The sequence below is a fragment of the Lynx canadensis genome, chromosome A1 (genome assembly GCF_007474595.2).
Source record: "Lynx canadensis isolate LIC74 chromosome A1, mLynCan4.pri.v2, whole genome shotgun sequence".
In the NCBI taxonomy this organism is placed as follows: domain Eukaryota; kingdom Metazoa; phylum Chordata; class Mammalia; order Carnivora; family Felidae; genus Lynx; species Lynx canadensis.
In genome coordinates this window covers 82,224,152-82,241,549 of record NC_044303.2, presented here as the reverse complement: position 1 = coordinate 82,241,549, position 17,398 = coordinate 82,224,152, and the positions used below count along the sequence as shown (strand labels likewise).

The following is a 17,398-nucleotide window of genomic DNA, read 5'->3' as shown; positions in this document are numbered from 1 at the left end:
CAGAGAAAGAAAGAGATGTTTTATTAGCATTTGTTACAGCAACGCGTGACGTGAAGGGTCGTCCGTGCACAGCCACCCGAGTGGCAAGCGGGTAGCGCAGAGCGTGACACCCAGTATTTACACGAGTGCAGAACAGGATCACCCCGAACCTCAAACAGAAGACTGAAAGTCACTTTACAAAAAGGTAAATAAAAATAACACCCATTTATCTATTTTAAAAAAGTGCCAGCTCTTGAGTGGCAGAGCGCGGAGAGGACAGAAGGGCCCGATGCCGCGGGGGCGCCGGTGCCCTAGTACCGAGCTGTGCGCCGCGGGGGCCGGGCCCGTCCTGGCTTCTAAAACTTCATTTAAGCGTTCCAGATTTTCACCTTTTGGAGTACTTCTGTTTCTAGATCTTCTGAAGCACAAGCCTAACAAGTAGCCAGCCCTCCTCAGCCCTAAGATCAGGGAGCACCCCACCTTGGCGAGGCTTCAACCTCAGTCAGGAACGAAGAAGCCAACAGCAGAATCTTAAAGAGCCAAGTAATAGTGGAGCCAGTGCCCATGTAGGGAAGCACTCCTCCCTCCCACCTGAAAGTTCTACTTTGGTAAATATTAACGTTTTAACCATTAGCAAAATATTTAACCCAGTTAGCAAAATTAACACCGTCATTTCAATACTCTTGTGCATAGTAAATGTTGCAAGATGAACTTCACATCGGATAAAGCAGATTTGAAAATCAGTTTGCAAGAAAGCGTGCCGCCCTCCACGCCAACCTAAGCTCAGGGGACGAGTGGAGGCCCAGAGGTGGCGGCCGGCCCGAGCTGTTGTGGCCCTGCTAGATCGTCTGGTAGCCCGCGTGACTCCTCTTCCTGCCGATGAGGTAGGCAATGAGGACGATGAGGACCAGCCCCGCCAGGGCGCCGCCCACGGCAATGGGGATCAGCATGCTGTTCTCATCCAGCTGGCACTCCTCCACTAGGAGACACGGGGCAGGGGGCCATGCTCGTGGCCACGGTCCCCACGAGACCTCACACGGGCTTTCCCCCCCTCCCCCCAGCCTGGCTCGGTTCTAATCAATTACTGCTTGGACACAGTCAGGACCTCCGGGCCCTCCGGACACAACACCCCACCTCCTGCCTTCATGGCTCAGGAGGACAGGCGCCATCCCATGAAACGACTACCTTTGAGCAAATGGCGCCTTGGGTTCGCATCTGTGAGCTGCTGGGTCTTCCAAAGGCAAGGTGATGCGGGAAAGGGAGTTTGCTCTAAAAATCTCTGAGACTGGGAAAGGGGACCCCCACCCCCATAAACTGTCCTTGCAACCCAGAAATGATTAAATATCCAAACAGAACTGCAGTCTGCAGACCCCGTGCAGTCTCCCCCAATGCTACTCACCAGACCCAAACTTGTCACCTTGCACCTGGAAAGCCTGGACCCACACTTTGAATATATTGACAGAAAAGGCCTCCGTGACCTCCACGCGCTCCTCGGCGTTACACTTGTATGAATTCCCGATGGTGGCCTGCAGTGCCCTCAGAGAGCTGTTGTCCGCCTGGAAGGTGGGGTCTGCAAAGGCACATTGAGAGTGAGTGCTCTGGGACTCCTGCACAGGCAGGTGAGATGTGGGGGCCTTACCTCTGGCGTCAGGGACAGTCATATTCAACTGGATTCCTTGCAGGAAAAACTGGCTAGTATTTGGGTCCTTAAAGAGAAGAAAATAATCCTTAACCACTTGCCAAACTCACATGTTTACCATCAAACCTAAAGGATCATCTGGTAGTAAATCTGACTCCTGCAGTTCTAGCTTCAGCAAGAGGCCGTGGAACACGCAGTCTGTAATAAAAGGCATCGCATAAATCCCGAGAACACAGATGCTGACTTGTCCTCCTAGACCTTTTTACACAATCAGACTCTGTTAAAATAGGGACTAAAGGAGCCATATTCTAAAAAATCAAACTTTTTCCAAACGTTGGCACTTTAGGAACGTTAATATAAACTTTATCAGGAGAAACCAGACTGTTAATCTGCAGCATCATAAACACTGGCAGAGGGCGTTTCTATGCTTCCCAGATGGGGACAAGAAGAGAGGACCCAGGACCCAGGATGTCGCCCCTGGAAGAAGGGGTGAGGGCAGTGCCCGAGGTGGAGGCTGGGCTGAGCACAGTGGGGCACGGACAGCGATGGTGGGCACGCCACAGGTGCCCCCTGACACCTGCTGCATAAAGCAAACCAACGGAGGTGTCCTTAACGAAAATGGGGGACTGAGGGTCCAAAGCACTGATGGAAGAGGCAGGTGGGGAAAACAGACTCCGTCGTCCTCACTGGGGCAAAGCTGTGGGTTCTGGCACCTTCACTGATTCTCCATGGGGCTGGGGCATAGTGTGCGGGAGCCGATGGCGGGAAGCCATGGCCAGATGCGGGCTGTGGCGCGAGGTGGCGCGGGCACGAACCCTCACCATTCCAAACTGGAAGAGCAAGGAGTGGATGCGGCTGCTCCGGAGATCCAGGGTCACCAGCTGGGCGCCACAGCTCCCCGTGGCGCTCGTGTTGCTTGGGTCGATGCTGAACAGTCCACTGACGGTCTGAGGAGGAAAAGCAGACATGTTACCTAAGTTTCTTTTCGCGCCCCATTTCGGGTCCTCCACGCTCTGGAGGCCAAAGTGACCTCAAAATGAGAACTTCAAGGCTTCTATCATTTTAACCAAAACCAAGAGGAGGAAAACACCCAAAGTGCAGACTTTTGGGTTCCAGAACCATCTTCCCTGCTCCTCCTGGTTGCTACTTTCACGAGGACATTACACTCCCACCACAAGCACCTTCCCTGTCACAGCCCACAGCCCCCATCACCAGCAGGGACAAAGGAAAAGCGTAACAATGAACACAAAAGTTGCATTGGTAAAAGTTTAAGGAGAATTTAACATTCTCTTAGGGGCCGATAAACTCGTCCAGTAGAGCAAGTCCCAATGACACGGGCCATACAGAAGACAGCAGCCTGGCTGTGTGCGCCAAGAAGCTGATTACAGGACAGGCCCCACAACCCGCTCTCTCAGATTTATGAGAGGTGTGCACATGCACCAGCGCCCTGACGCACTGAGATGGGTCCCCAGGGCCGAACCTACCGTGTTGTCCCTCTTGCTGTAGGTGACGTTCAGCTGTAGCCCCATGCTGGCCAGCAGGCAGGTCCCGTTGGCGCCGCTCACGTTGTACTTGTGCACGGAGGGGGTCTCTGGCGTGGGTGATGGTGAAGGGCGGGGAGGCGGTGGCGGTGCGGTCGTCGGGAAAGGCCCATCTTGCTCACAGCGTGTCTCTGGAGGGACAAGTGGGAAAGGAGGCAAAGTCCTAGTTCCTCAGGGCCACCCACCGGAAGCTTCGGCCACCCCAGGCTCACCGTGAACCCCAGCAGTCTCTCAGCTGGCCACACCCGCAGAACGGGATCTCTCGGCCTGTCCGAGGACAGTGCATGTCAGCCCCCCTCCGGAACTATGGGGCAGCGGCCTGCTGTCTCACAGGGCCATCCCCACTCCTGCCACCATATCGCGGCTCTGCCTGGAGTGTCCTCCAGCTCAGCCTCCAGGCAATGCTGCCTTCACAGAGCTGTCCCCTTCTGCAGGACAAACCTTTCTACTGAAGTAAACACAACCTGAACCCCATCACCTGCTGCTGGGACAGTCAGCTACACACCACTTCAAACGGCAACAATTCAAGACCCTCTGTGAGGCTGCACACTAGGCATGGTGCTGGAGGTCCCAGATGCAGGCGGGACACACACACACACACACACACACGCACGCACGCACGCACCAGGACAAAGCTAGTGCCATCAGCAAGGTGCTCGTGGGAGAGAAGCCCAGGAGGCCTTTACAGGGATGAGTGTCAGGGGACAGTCCCTGCAGGACAAGACTGGAGCTGAGACCAGCCAGGTCCAGTGAGCCAGCTGCTCTGAGCTATTCAGAGCAAGGGGGGTGGTACAGGCACCTGCACCCTCCTGGAGACAGAAGGCCCAGGAAGTGTGAGTGAAAATTCCTAAGAAAGGGATGACAATCCAGGAGTGAGGGAAGTTGGGGCAGGACAGGCCTTGGCAGGAGGACATAGTGGGGGGGGGGGGGAGAGGGCACATGGGGGGAGCACAGGGGGGTAGGGGGAGTGAAGGGGGGCACACGGGAGGGGGGAGGGGAGAGGGCACACAGTGCCCCCACAGAGGACATGCCCAGGAGTTTAAGTGTCTCCGTCTCTCAGAACTTGACCTACTATGATTGCTTAGAACAAAAATTTACATTCAAAATCAAGGCAGACTGAACCAAGAGAGAGAAATGAACACTCCCTCAGATGCATACAGAACACACACCTGCCTCCCACGTAACATCCTAAAACACCCAGACCCACAGCACCTCCAGGAGACCATCATCCCCAAGTTAAGCCCTCTGTCTTACTGCCCTGTTTCTGTGGACGATCAGCATTCACACGATTTCTGTCCAACTCCCACCTCTCCCCACTTCAGCTAGCCTGGGCCGTGGGAGCTGGCCCACCATACCCAGTGCCGTGGATGTGGAGCCCACGGGGAAGCTGCCGGAACTTGCTCCACTTTAAAAGGAAACTTTGCCACCATTTCCTCCTGGGGGGGGGGGGCAGGGGAGAGATGGGAAAGGTCACCCTGCAGGGCTGTGACATGGAAGTGATGCCACACCTCTGGGAAGTTCACTCACCCAGTGTGCCTTCACACAGCACAATCACACACAGTCAAATGCTTTTCTAGACAGAAGGTAAAGATGGAAAAAAGGCACGATAGTGTGGGTGTGCCTCTGGGCTCTTGGTGGAGGGACAGCTGCCTGAGAGGTCCCCACCCAGGGTGTGCTGGCCACACTACCCGCCTCCTCCCTGGGGCTGCAGGCTGACACCATAGCCACACCTTTAAGAACAGCCTCACCACTGCTTTCCAAGCTGTTACAGAACAGGACCTCATTAAATGTGCAAAACCACATCAACACAAGGTGGCTTCCAAATCCCAGCCTAGATGGGCACGTGGCATGCATGGGGAGAGTGACGAGCACCTGCACACACGACCTGCTGTTCTCATAAGGCAGGCTGCGAAGTGTCCACCTGGGAGCACAAATGGCACAGTCAAGTGTAAGGACGAGTCCCCGCCCCCTTCCCTCCCTTTCCAAATGCAGACGGAGAGCCCCACCCTGCGCAACCTGTCCCCCAGGCAGACACTGCAGCGAGGAAAGCACACGGAGGATGCACTCAAGTGTGCTCAGTGCGACCCGTGTGTAATCGGCCCTGGGAAGACCAGGGACCCCAGGAGAGTGCAGGCTGCGTGTCCCGCCAAGGCTCCCCTCCTCAGGATTTTCAGAAGCTTCTGGAGGCCCCCAAAGGATCTGCCAGCGACCAGCCTGAGGAGCCTGCGTGCTACAGTTACAAGGAGTCTCCAACGGAGTGCGAGGAGAGTGGCGTTAGCACTCCTTTACTTTACTCCTTTCCTTTACTTGAAGCTACCCTGGCCGTTGTTCCTAAGGGAGAAATGTTGCCAAACTGGGTGGAAAGCAAGCTTGGGACCAGCCATACTAAAAAGTTCCTATTTTGAACTTCTAACGGTCACAGAGGCAGCCACAAGTGCCCACACATCTTGAAGGCACAAAGACGAATAAGTACGAATCCTCTGCCAAGCCATCAAAGTCAGGTGTCTGCATGGGCCGAGGGCTGGAAATCCAATTCCCGGGGACACAGCGTGGACATGCTCACCGGCTCCACCTCAGCCTCCGGGGACGGCTGCGCCCAGCCCGCTCCACGGAGATGACCACGTGCCCCTCACAGACCTTGGGGAGAGGCTGTCCTCGGAACCTACCTTCGTCAACCAAACGGGAAGCCAACTCCAGCAGCCTGGCCTTGTGCTTTCTCAGAAGCTCTGATGTGTCAGTACCTGGTGTTTCTCAGGGTAGTGCACAGGTAGGGGCACGGGGAACCAAGGCCCCACAACAGCACATAAGAGCGAGGCCACAGAAGCCTGTGCCAACCCCTGCAGCTCATTCTGACTTTCCAGGGGCATTTGTGGCCAAAAATTTACCTATTTCTGAAAATGTGTTTATTTAACAGTTCTTTATTGTCAATCCACGACTAGAACAGACTACAAGAATATAAAATATACTTAATGTATTTGATTTGACAGGGAACCTTTTCTCTGAAGCTTTCAATTTAAGTGACCCAGAAAAAAAAAAAAAGTACCTAAGAACCAGAGGAATGAAATTAGCACAAAAGGAGATAAAAAAAAAAACAAATGGCTCAATTTTAACAGAAACCAAGTATTTTAAATGTGAATGATGCTGCCATGTAGCATGTGTGCTCAGTTACAACAAATCTGCTTGGAGGGGGATACACGGGTCCCTCTGATTGCAAACCGCATCAGAAACAGCACAACAGACAAAAGTGGACGTAGCAAGCCGCTGGCAGGCCGGGGGGCTCTCTACAGACCAGACCCCAAGATCACAGCTGGTTGAGTCAAAGTGCACAGCTGGGCTTCGAGCACAGCTCAGGTCACGTCAGCAACTCCAGCTGACCCTTCAACAACGCTGACCCCCATGGATGAAAATCCATGTTAACTTTGGACTCCCCCAAAACCTTAATTATTAGAACTCCACTGCTGACCAGAAGCCTTAGCAGTAACACAGTCTATTAACACATATCATGTATTCTTATAGTGAAGGCAGAAAAAAACAATCACAAGAAGACATTTACAGTTTTGTACTGCGTTTACTGGAAACATCCATGTGTGAGTGGACCCACACAGCTCACACTGGTGCTGTTCAGGGTCTGCTGAAGTATTTCTGGGGACAGCTCGGCTCCTGCCCACAGAACGAAAGCCCATTCTGGAGCCCCTCCCTGCCCACGTGGTTGCTCTGAGAACTCCCCCAATCACTGGGCCTGGACCTAGGCCACTGGAGGACCACATCCCACGAAATAATAAGTCACAGGGGGTGGGTGGGTGGTGTGTACACGTTTGTGGCATGGTAGAGGGAGTGGGGAGCAGTCCCTGGAGCTTGGGGCATGGATTTGTTTTTTGCAGACTTCATTTCTTATCACTCCAAGTAAAGACTGATCAGAGGAATTACAGACGATGTTACCTGATAGTGACAGGAGCCCAAAAGCCCTATGAGGACTCCTTCCTGTCCAGGGAACACTACGCAGACATGCCGTGACCTCACCACACCCTCCAGCCTGCCACAGGGATGTGCCAACTTGTACACGATATTCTGTGTAACTCCAGGACACCTCTTATCCCTCCTCTCCCAGCAGATTTCCTGAGAGTGCCCTAGTGTCTTTAAAAAGCAGCAAGATTCCTTTCCAAAGCACAGACGTATCCGTAGAGGCAGATTTAACATAACATGAAAGCAAGCTTTGGTGAGAGGGACAACCACGAACACAAGAGGAGGTGGGGACTGAGGGTGAGCTTAGTGACCAAGCTTCGGACCAACAACTCACAGGACACAACGGGTGACTGCCCATAGCAGGCTCAGAGTGACCCACCACCAGGGCAGAAGGCCAAGCCCCCAGGTGACTGTGTAGGGGCTGGGGCGGGAGCCTCTGAGGATGGGGGTCGGTGGCTGGGTCTCAGGTGTAGGGACCGCTTCACTGAATGCATCTTTCCCCCGTGGAGTCACACACAGACATTCCTCCACTAGGAAAGCAACGCGTGGGGAGCTGACGGTGAGGGGCTGTGTGCGCGTGGGGAGCTGACGGTGAGGGGCTGTGTGCGCGTGGGGATGGGGGTTGGGGAACTCCGTGAACCTAAACCTCTTCCAAAAGATAAACACTATTTTAAAAAAGTGATAAACCTTAAAAAAGATTAGCATTTCCGTACTGTCACAATCTGATCTTAGGCCAGAAGCTGGAGCCCTGTTCTGGGCACCACACGGCTCAGAGAAGTCAGACAGGACAGGCCCATCTCTGTGCTCAGAAGCTTTCCAAGCAGAAGAAAACAAGTCATGAAAGTGAGGAGCTATCCTCTACAGCCACCCTGAGGCCCAGATGGTAGTGAGGTCACTGCACTATCATTTCTCAATGCCTCTGACAGTTTTTGCTCTTCCCTTCTGCTCGAGGCCAGAGGGAGAAGACTGAGGTGTTCTGCTGGGGATGAAACCCAGCTGCTTGGAGACTCATACCTGTGAGCGTCAGCTGCTGAAGCACTCAGCGTGGCTGTAACTTCCCCACCCCCCGCAGTCCCTCCCCCACTCGGGGAGGTGGGTGCTAGCGTGCACACCTCGGCCTGTGCATGTGTGCGTGTGCACACACACACACAGCTCGCCACACAAGGGGGGTACTAGAGAGGGCTGGTCCCGCCGGTCTCCTCCAGAGCTGCTCCAGCTCACACAGACCTGCCTTTGTGCCCTGTGTATTGCTGCTGGTTGTGTCTTCCCAGTTACAGACAGCAAACGTTCTAGACTTTGTGGCTGTCTGGTGTCTGTGCACACCCGGCTGTGCCAGTGTGAATGCAAAAGCAGCCATAGAAACAGGTATACGAATAAATGAGGCTATGTTCCAAGGAAACTTTAGTTATGGACACTGAAGCTTGACTTTCATGTAATTTTCATGTGTTGTGAAATGTTCGACTCCTTTTAACCTTAAACTGATAAGCACGGAAAAACCACGTTTAGCTTCCTGGCTATAACAGAAGCGGAGGTGGGCTGCACAGGGCCTTGCGGAGGGCACGAATGCCTCTCAGGAGGGCTGTACCCAACCGCACAGGGGCCCAGCCGGCCCATTGGGCCCATCAGCACCAGTAACTCAGTGCAAATCAGCCACGCAGCCAGCAGTCACCTGAGTGTTCCAGCCACACTGCTGGGGCCGCTGAAATTGAAGGCTCACAAAAGCACGGCTAAACACCGAAAAGGACAGGCAAGTTCTCTAAGACAACCAAGCCCCTCACCCTTCTGGAAAATAACAGTGATCTGTGAGCTGACTGGCAGGACTGGGGAAGAGAACTTTCTTCAGTCCTAGTTGAACGATAACACTCCTCAGTATTTACTCTCAGCCAGGCACTGACATAAACACCACGTATAAATTTCCTTTTTAACTCTAAGAACCTCCTAAAACAGACTATTATTTTTACTCTACAAGGGGAGGAGACAAGAGACTGACTACCTTACCCAAGACCACAGAGCTAGGAGGGGTCTGGAGCCCTGTCTGTCGGACCCCAGAGCCCACCAGTGGAGCTGAGCTGGCAGGTGCCTCCCTGAGGAGTCATGACCACCCCCCCCCCCCCAGCCAACCTGCCCAGAAAGGCATTCAGGTCCTTCTGCCATCCACCCCCGGGCCCGTCAAGCTGGACAGAGATAAGCCTAGGTCTTGATGAAAAGACAGCTGGCTTGAACTGGAAGATTCTGTGACCCTGACCTCATTAGCTTCCCAACAAAGGAAGACACAGAGAGTTTCAACTGCTTTTCCCTTTTACCCTTTTAAAATCAGTGTTTGTCCTACCTCACCTAAAGAGATCACCTCCTTTCAAGAGAAAAACATGTTTGGTGGGCAGTTCAAAGGTGTGAGTTGCACGCAGTCCCCCACCGCACAAATGCTTACTCACACACATCTTCCTCAGGCACAGGCTCACAGCCACGCTTGCACGCACTGAGCTGGGCCTGGGCACCAGGGCCACAGGCAGTGTCCTACCTTCCTTGCTAAAGCTACTGCTGGCAAGGTACGCCTGGATGGTGGCATCATGGAGCGTGACAGTGACGTTGTGCATGTGGATCTGGTTGTTGCTCACACATCTGTATTTTTTATTTATGTCTGCCCTGATGTCAGTGGCAGACTCCACAGTCTTGATTTCTGTATTTAAAAAAAAAAAAAAATCAATTTTTAACTATGTGAAGTACTTAGTTAAAATTTTAGGCCCTCTCCAACCCGATTTTCTTAACTTTGTAACTGGTCGGTTTGGGTTCTTACCCTTGGAGCTTGCGTTGGGGAAAATCTGTGTGTCAGACAAGTTATAAATAAAACCCATCAGCTGAACACTGTAACGGGTTGCATTTCTTGTGAAATTGAGGGTCAGTCTATGTCCTCTTCCAAAAGCAATCACGAGACTGGGGGCAGACGCGTTCTCTTTACCACAGGAGCTGCTGCTGTTTAACACTGCTGCATCAGGTGGTAGGTCGAAGGTCACATTCTAGAACAAAGGACACACACCCAGTCAGAACGCAAGCCACTAAAGCGATTCAGATGCACCAAGGAAGACCTTCAGGAAGAGGGACATCAGCCCCCCACCTCAGAGGCTGCAGTGAGCACATTCACCTCCGACATCGATAAAAACATTAGTAAAGTCAGGATTATGTGTCAGTACAGACTGAGAAATAATTCAAGTGTAAGACAAAGCGGACAATTAACATAATTTTAATTTGTAGCATTTTTAAACTAAAGTGATCTTGGTTAACTGAAATAATTCATATTGGCCTTCAAGTGAGCTATGTATTTATATTTGAGAAAACCATCACTACTCGTGTGCTATAAAAATGTTTAAAGAGCAGGTCTCTTCATGGGACCCACGGTAGCTACATGTGTAGTCAGCATAAGGAACAAACTTGTCAAATCCTAAATTGCACACCTGAAGCTAATGTAACATCGGGTGTCGACTGCACTTAAAGTCTCTTTAAACAGAGAAAAAGATGTTTGCTGCAGAACTGTTTGAATTTACCATTACAGACAAAACTACAGAACCACCGGGTGACCCTGGAAACGAGCAGGACCGGCTAAGTGAGCCGCGGATAAGCTGCTCCTGAGACAACAGAACTCTGCGAGGTGACAGAGACCAACACGGTGGAGAAGAGTAAGGCACATAACAGCACGTGGGCAATCCCATCTGTGTAACATAATATATGTCCAAATGATATTTTAAAAATCCAAACACAAAACAAGTAATGTAGCAAGGACAACAAAAGTGTTTGGACGAGTCTCTGTAACTTGAGACACTCCTGCGGGACGGAGCCTGCCCGTTTCTCTCTGGTCTGGAATGTGACCATGTTTACGTGGAGGCCAGATGGGGCCTAAGCACCTGGCACAAAGTCCAGGGGCCCCACCACTGCTCTGTGAGGTGGGCAAGGAAAAATGGTGGTTTCAACAAAGAACTAAAAACAAAATTTGGTTTAGAGATACATACAGGAGTAAATGTGAAAAAGAAGCATGATGTCCACTAGTGGGTAACTGACAAAGAAATACAGATGCAGCTTACTTGTTAGGAATCTAATAAATTCAAAAAACCCTTTCATCCCGTAGAAGTGCAAGTTATTTTAAGAAAACAATGAGGGGCATTTTGGACGAGTACAGCCTGCAGCATTGCTCAGCTGTTTATATGCAATTCCTGGAGCCTAGTGGTTTATCCAAAGCAAATTCAACACATCAGGAAAAGTGTATTCACACCGCTGTGCCCTGAGCACGAAAGTACATCAGAAAACAGAAAACAGGAGAGGCTCCAACACATGAGGCTGATCGACATAAGAGAACACTGCACTGTGATCACAAAAAGTAATCGTGAGGAAAACAGGGATTACACTCATATAAAACCGTTAAAGCAGGGGGCGCCTGGGTGGCTCAGTCGGTTGAGCGTCTGACTTCGGCTCAGGTCATGATCTCATAGTCTGTGGGTTCGAGCCCCGCACTGGGCTCTGTGCTGACAGCCTGGAACCTGCTTCGGATCCTGTCCTGCTGTCTGTCTGCCCCTCCCCTGCTTGCATGCCCCCTCCCCTCTCTCTCCCCCAAATAAATAAACAAACATTAAAAAAAATTCATAGAACAGCAAGAGCAGGGAATAAAATGGTTTACATATCTGACTGCACCTTCAGTATATACAGTAGTATAGGCTACTGATGAGCGGAGGAGGATACTACTACGGCACAGGGGAACTGTGCTACGGTGAGGTCATTTCTCAAACATTTATTTGAAACGATAATAACAAACATCTTCAAACACACCACACCCTGCATGAAGGACCCTGGTGCTTCCTACCGTAGGACCGTTCCTGGTATCATAGATGGTCACGAAGGCAGCAGAGAAGTTGGCCATGATGCAAGCCGTCCCATTGCCGTCCGTCACCACAAACGTGGCCGCCGTGCCATGTAGGAGGCCTGCTAACTCCAGGAAAGACAGAAATATCCAAACAAGGTTTTGAAAATACAACTGGGCACTTCTGTGGTCTCTAGCTGTGGCAATAATGGACTTTATTAGGAAATACTACTGTGCTGCTTACAAGATCGAGATGTGGGTTACCGAGGCTGGGTTCAGCTGGGCTGTCTTTCCTGTTCCTCCTAGATAGGCTCCTGGAAACGTTAACTCTAAACCCACTAGTCTGCCCACCTGACCAATAGCTCTTTAATGCCTGATGTCAGGGTACTGACAGGGAGGTCACATGTCAATTTCCGGGTCAACCTAGGCACATGCTGCTCTGCACTCAGTCCTCAGAGGGTCTCTGGGAGATGTACCAGGGTCCCGGAGGCACAACTCAACCTGAATACCGATCTTCCACAGAAGCCCATGGGAGAACTGGGGAATCTTTTGCTGTGGTCCTAAACTATTTAAAGTTAGATCTCTTGTTACTTCTCATGGACCGCTGGTGTGGCAAGAAAAGCCACAGACTCACAGATCCGAGTCCTTCGCCAAGTTTCAGAAACATCCTTAAAAACCAGTGATTCAACTGAACCTAGACTTGGCTGCACATCAGGCCATCAGTCAACTCATCTAGGCAGGGCTGCCACATCCCTGAAGGAAGGGACAGAATGAAGCTCTCATGGGTCCCTCCAGCTCAACAGTGATGGTGGCTAGCGATTTCCTCTTCAAATTCTCAGGGCCAGAGCCATCTCTGGCTTCTTGATGTCCTATAGCTCTGATGGGTTTAGCAGCGAATATCATCTGACCACTGTGGTAGAGCAGTAGGTAATTTTCCCAAGCCACATGTTAGTACACTGTTCTTGCAACAAAAATGGGTGTTTTCACTAGTTCTGAAACCAAGAACTAGTCTGCCAGCACTGGGTGCCGTGGGGGTCAGAAGTGACGTGCCCTCCCTCCAGTGACATTCCTGCCAGTCCCCGCACACCTTTTCCCGACACTCCAACCACTCCAGGCATACATGTGACACAGGCACATTTTGAAGACACTCAGTACACACTCGATTAACTTTTCATTCTAAAATCCCTGCCCCCCAAAAAATAAATGACCCTAACGAACCCAGTTTATTACACTCTTGCGACTTTCACAAAATAAAATCTTTAAAGCCAACTACTATTCAAGCATAAAGCAAAAAGTAGCCAGAAACCCCACATACCTTCCCGTATTCTTCTGGTACGGGAAACACCAAAATCTAGGTTCACAGAGAAGCTGCTGCAGGAAAAAGCAGCAACCTATGGCAAACAAGAAACCTGTGCAGTTTTTGTCTGTTTTGCGAATTCTTAACCTATGCCCCTGAAAACTCAGGTTACACTAAAGGCAACTCCGATAAATGAATTTCCATTGTAAAACCTAGAGAAAATTCCACAGCTTGTTTTTAACTCAGTAAAGGATTTTAAAAACAGAGAAATCATCCCCGTGCCTTTGGAGAGGGATGGGTTAAGGGCACCAGCGGTTCAGAGAGGCCAGCAAGGTGGAAGCAGGCTCGGCGGGCAGAAGCAAGTGTGTGAGGGACGCTGACCCAGACCAGGAGCGCACGGCTGCTACCCGCCCCCACCCCCACCCCCCCACCCTGCCGCCAGGGCTCTCTCAGGCCTGAGATGCCCTCACATGGCCGTGGTTCTGGCCTGGCTGCTGGAGTTACTGTGTGACCACGCATGCCACAGACAGGGCAGATGGCTCCCTCTCACAGGAGCACACACACAGCAGTTCTAACCAAGTTGCCTTTCCAGAAGTTAGTTCCTTAAGTCATTAACACCCTTTTACTGACTCCAAGCACTTCATTGGGAACTATTTCACGTTAAATAACTTTTCAGTCACAGAACGTTTTCACTTAGTAAATATGCTGAGGGTATGAGCTTTCAAAGTAAAACAAGTATTACAACAGCAAATTTAAAGTAAGTTTTACCAACACTAGATATCCACAATTATTCTGGAGGGGCCAGAAACTTTCAATTACTAAAACAAGAAACTTATCCCCAGAAGCCAAATTTTAGTCCGGAGAAAAACGTCTCTGGGAGCATCAGATCGCACACTTGCAAGAGAAACTTATGCATGCTGTCAGAAGCTGTCTGTGGCCCTCTAACAAGCTTGCTCCCTGGCCTGTGGCGGTCCATCCAGCACACAGGTGCGGACTCCACCATTTCTCCGGGGACCACATAAATGAGTAACTTCAGCCTATTCCTTCAAGGTACCCTCACCGGTAGGAATCCCCTTCTGACACAAGTACAGCTGTGGGAAGCGAGTCTGGTTCTGTTGCAGACTCCGCCACTCACTAGCTGTGTGACCTGGGGCCGGCAGCAGTCGCTGCCCTCGGTTTATGCGCCCACGGACCAGAACAAGCGTGCTGACCCCTCGGGGTCATGGGAGTATCAAAGGAGCCAGTGGACAGCAGCACACAGTACAGGGCAATAGCAATGGCTTTAATGCTCACTGACAGTATTTAAACAGAGCCATATAGACCTCACCCATCGAGTTCGTCACTAAACCCTCAGAACCTGACGGAAAATGTCAAATAAGTTATGTCACTTAACAAGCACTTGTTATGCACGTGTTACATGCCAGGACCTGCGCCAAGCACTTTGCAGCTGATTCAACTATCGTGGCAACCTTAACAGGTAAACGCTACTGCGATTCCCTTTCACAGCTGTGGAGACTAAGGGACAGGGACCTAACTTGCTTAAGGTCACACAGCTAGGGAGTGCTGAGCAATTGGGAACTGAGCGCCAAAACTTGCTGAGTGAGTGGATACGTTTCAAATGACAAAATGCTCATTTTTGAAATAAAAGAAGCTGCCATCCAAAGGAACAAGTGAATACATTTCTTCGTTAAGCTTTTTAGAAGAAATACCTCCTAGTTTGTCATTACTTGATTCTTTTAAATCCAGTATTTTTCTTTTTAATCAGTGACACATAACCACCTATGACTAAAGGAAGCACGTCCTTTAGTGGGAAGGAAGGTTCCTTCCCACACTCCGAATCACAGCCTGGAGGGACAGGCCATGAGCACGGACACTTCCAAAGCGTGGACATGGACGTGTGGTTAGGGACCACCGCTACAGAACAGAGTCTAGGTAAGTGCCGAGCACTTACTACGTGTGAGGCCCAAGGTGGAAACATCATCACAGCACGACTGGAATGACGTTCCAGTGAAAGCTCATGCCATGCATGCGTGTAGTCACGTCCCGCAGATGCAGAGAGAAGGGAGGACGGACACTGCCTGGGGCCTAACAAAAGAAGTTCAAAATCACAGGCCTCGAACATTTTGGTCTCAAACACCATTAAGAATTTGGTCACCAACCCGAGTAGCTAACAAACTTCCACAATCAACAGTCATGTTAACTAGAGTAAGGGGAAGGAAGTCATCTAGTTGACACCAGTGGTTTAAAGAGTCCCATTACGCAATTACACTTCATCTCAAGTGTCAGACGGTTTCAGTTCACCCTGGTCTATGCTTTCTACCAAGTATTCAAACACAAAAGCAGCTTTAAGAAATGTCTAATTATTAACGAAGGAGAATTTAGTAATTTCGAAGTTTGAAATATGCTTTCAGAAAAGATGCTTTTTGGTAAAATTATACATCAAAATAAACATCGTTTTAAAAAGACCTAAATCCAAATTAATACGCCTTTCCTAAAAGTTGGATTTTAACTGAACATAAAACTTAGAAAGATACAGTGGAATAGGGATTAGAAAGTTAACTACACGTACAATATGCCCAGCTACTGACCCGCAGGGAGCTAAAGAGGTTTCTCTTCCCTTTGAGGGCGAGCTCTTCTAATACCTAACACGCTGCCGGCCAACACCGCCAAACCTGTTCCACCAACTCCTCTTGTAGCTACACTGCCAGGGAGGGCAGCTTAGGGTGTACCGAGGGAATAAGGTCACGCCTGGTGGCTATTCATGCAGCTCAGAGAACTCACTTTACACAACAGGCAAACAGGTGACATCCAAATCCACCCATTCACAGGCGCACAATTTACAGTAGAAAAAGACCTATTTCCAGAACCCCCGGGCAGGTGTGTACTGTAACGTGCATCCACATCGTGTGAGCTCGCGTGAGCTCCGGGAATTGTCTCCCGGATATTTCAAACTCTGCCTTTCGGATGATCTTCCCGTGTTAACTGGGAGCGGGGTGAAAGGGTGTGGCACCGCAGACAGGTTCACCAAGGGCATCTGCGCAGATTTAGGAGACGGCGCACATTCCTCTTTCTCATGAGACCAGAAAACGAGAACAAAACTCAGTCAATCGCACACCGAGCGCCCGCCGACCGCTCTGAGATCCGCACTGATGGGGTCCCGCGCTTTGACTCGGGAACGGAGGCAGCGCTCCTGACGACCGACCACTCGCTAGAAAACAATACTGCCATTGTGCGGCCGCGGCTTGGGGCCGCCGACCTCGCACTGTACCCGCTGCGGGCGCTCCCAAATGTCACCCGAACCTGAAGTTCACAGCAAAGCAGCGCAGGGGACAGCACTCGCAGCCGTCCCAGAAGGGCAAAGTTAAAGCACAAAAGACATATTCTGAGCGTCCGGACCAACACGTCGCCCTCCTCCCTCCTCGGTAGGAGCCGTATCCCCCGGGGGGCGGGGGACAGAAGGACCACGCAGGTACCGCCGTCTCGGGCTGCACAGCTTCACTCGGTCTTCCGTGGCTAAACCACAGCCGTCCCGAAACCCACAAGCCACTTAGTTCCACCCTAACACCCGGAGAACGAGCTCGGTGGCCCTCAGCTGACATCTCGACCCAACTCCTCAGGCAGCGGCCAGAGGGCTCCAGGCCGGCCCCCAAGTGCCGACTTCCGCCGGGGCGGGGACGACTCGCGGGCCCGCTACCCCCCCAACCGGCTCCGCCCCGCATCGTCCGCGGCCGCCGGGTACCCCCGCCCCGAGTCCCCGGGGACCCCAACCCACGGCCCCCCTCCCTGCCCCGGCGTCCCCGGCCCCTCACCGAGCAGCAGCAGGAACAGAGGCCGCCGCCGGGCGCCGCCGAGGGCCGCCATGGGCGCGAGGGCTGCCGAGGCCGGAGCCGAGCGGGTCGAGGGCGGTTGGGCCGCGGGCGGGCCGGGGGCCGGCGTGAGGGCGGGGTAGGGTCCTGGGGTCCAGAAGCCCGGCCGCTGCGGCGCCCGCGGCAGGAAGGAGACCCTTCGGCCGGCGGCGCCCGTCACGTGAGGCCGCGCCGCGCCCGCACCGTCACGTGACCCCCGCGGATCTCGCGAGAGCGAGAGGGCACGGCGTCTTCCCCTGGGTTGGAACCGGCCTCGCACGTGACCTGTGG

At 51.9% G+C, this 17,398-nt stretch overlaps 1 protein-coding gene across 1 annotated transcript; it reads right to left on the bottom strand.

Moving 5' to 3' along the window:
- LAMP1 (lysosomal associated membrane protein 1) lies at positions 1-17,292 on the bottom strand. The gene is made up of 9 exons (XM_030314491.1): positions 17,072-17,292; positions 11,969-12,090; positions 9,917-10,136; positions 9,641-9,799; positions 3,103-3,290; positions 2,440-2,565; positions 1,619-1,685; positions 1,379-1,549; positions 1-958 (listed from the first exon to the last, which is right to left on the bottom strand). The coding sequence occupies exons 1-9, from the start codon at positions 17,121-17,123 to the stop codon at positions 819-821; spliced, it is 1,245 nt and encodes a 414-aa protein (XP_030170351.1). The 5' UTR covers positions 17,124-17,292; the 3' UTR covers positions 1-818.
- Between the last annotated feature and the right edge of the window lie 106 nt (positions 17,293-17,398).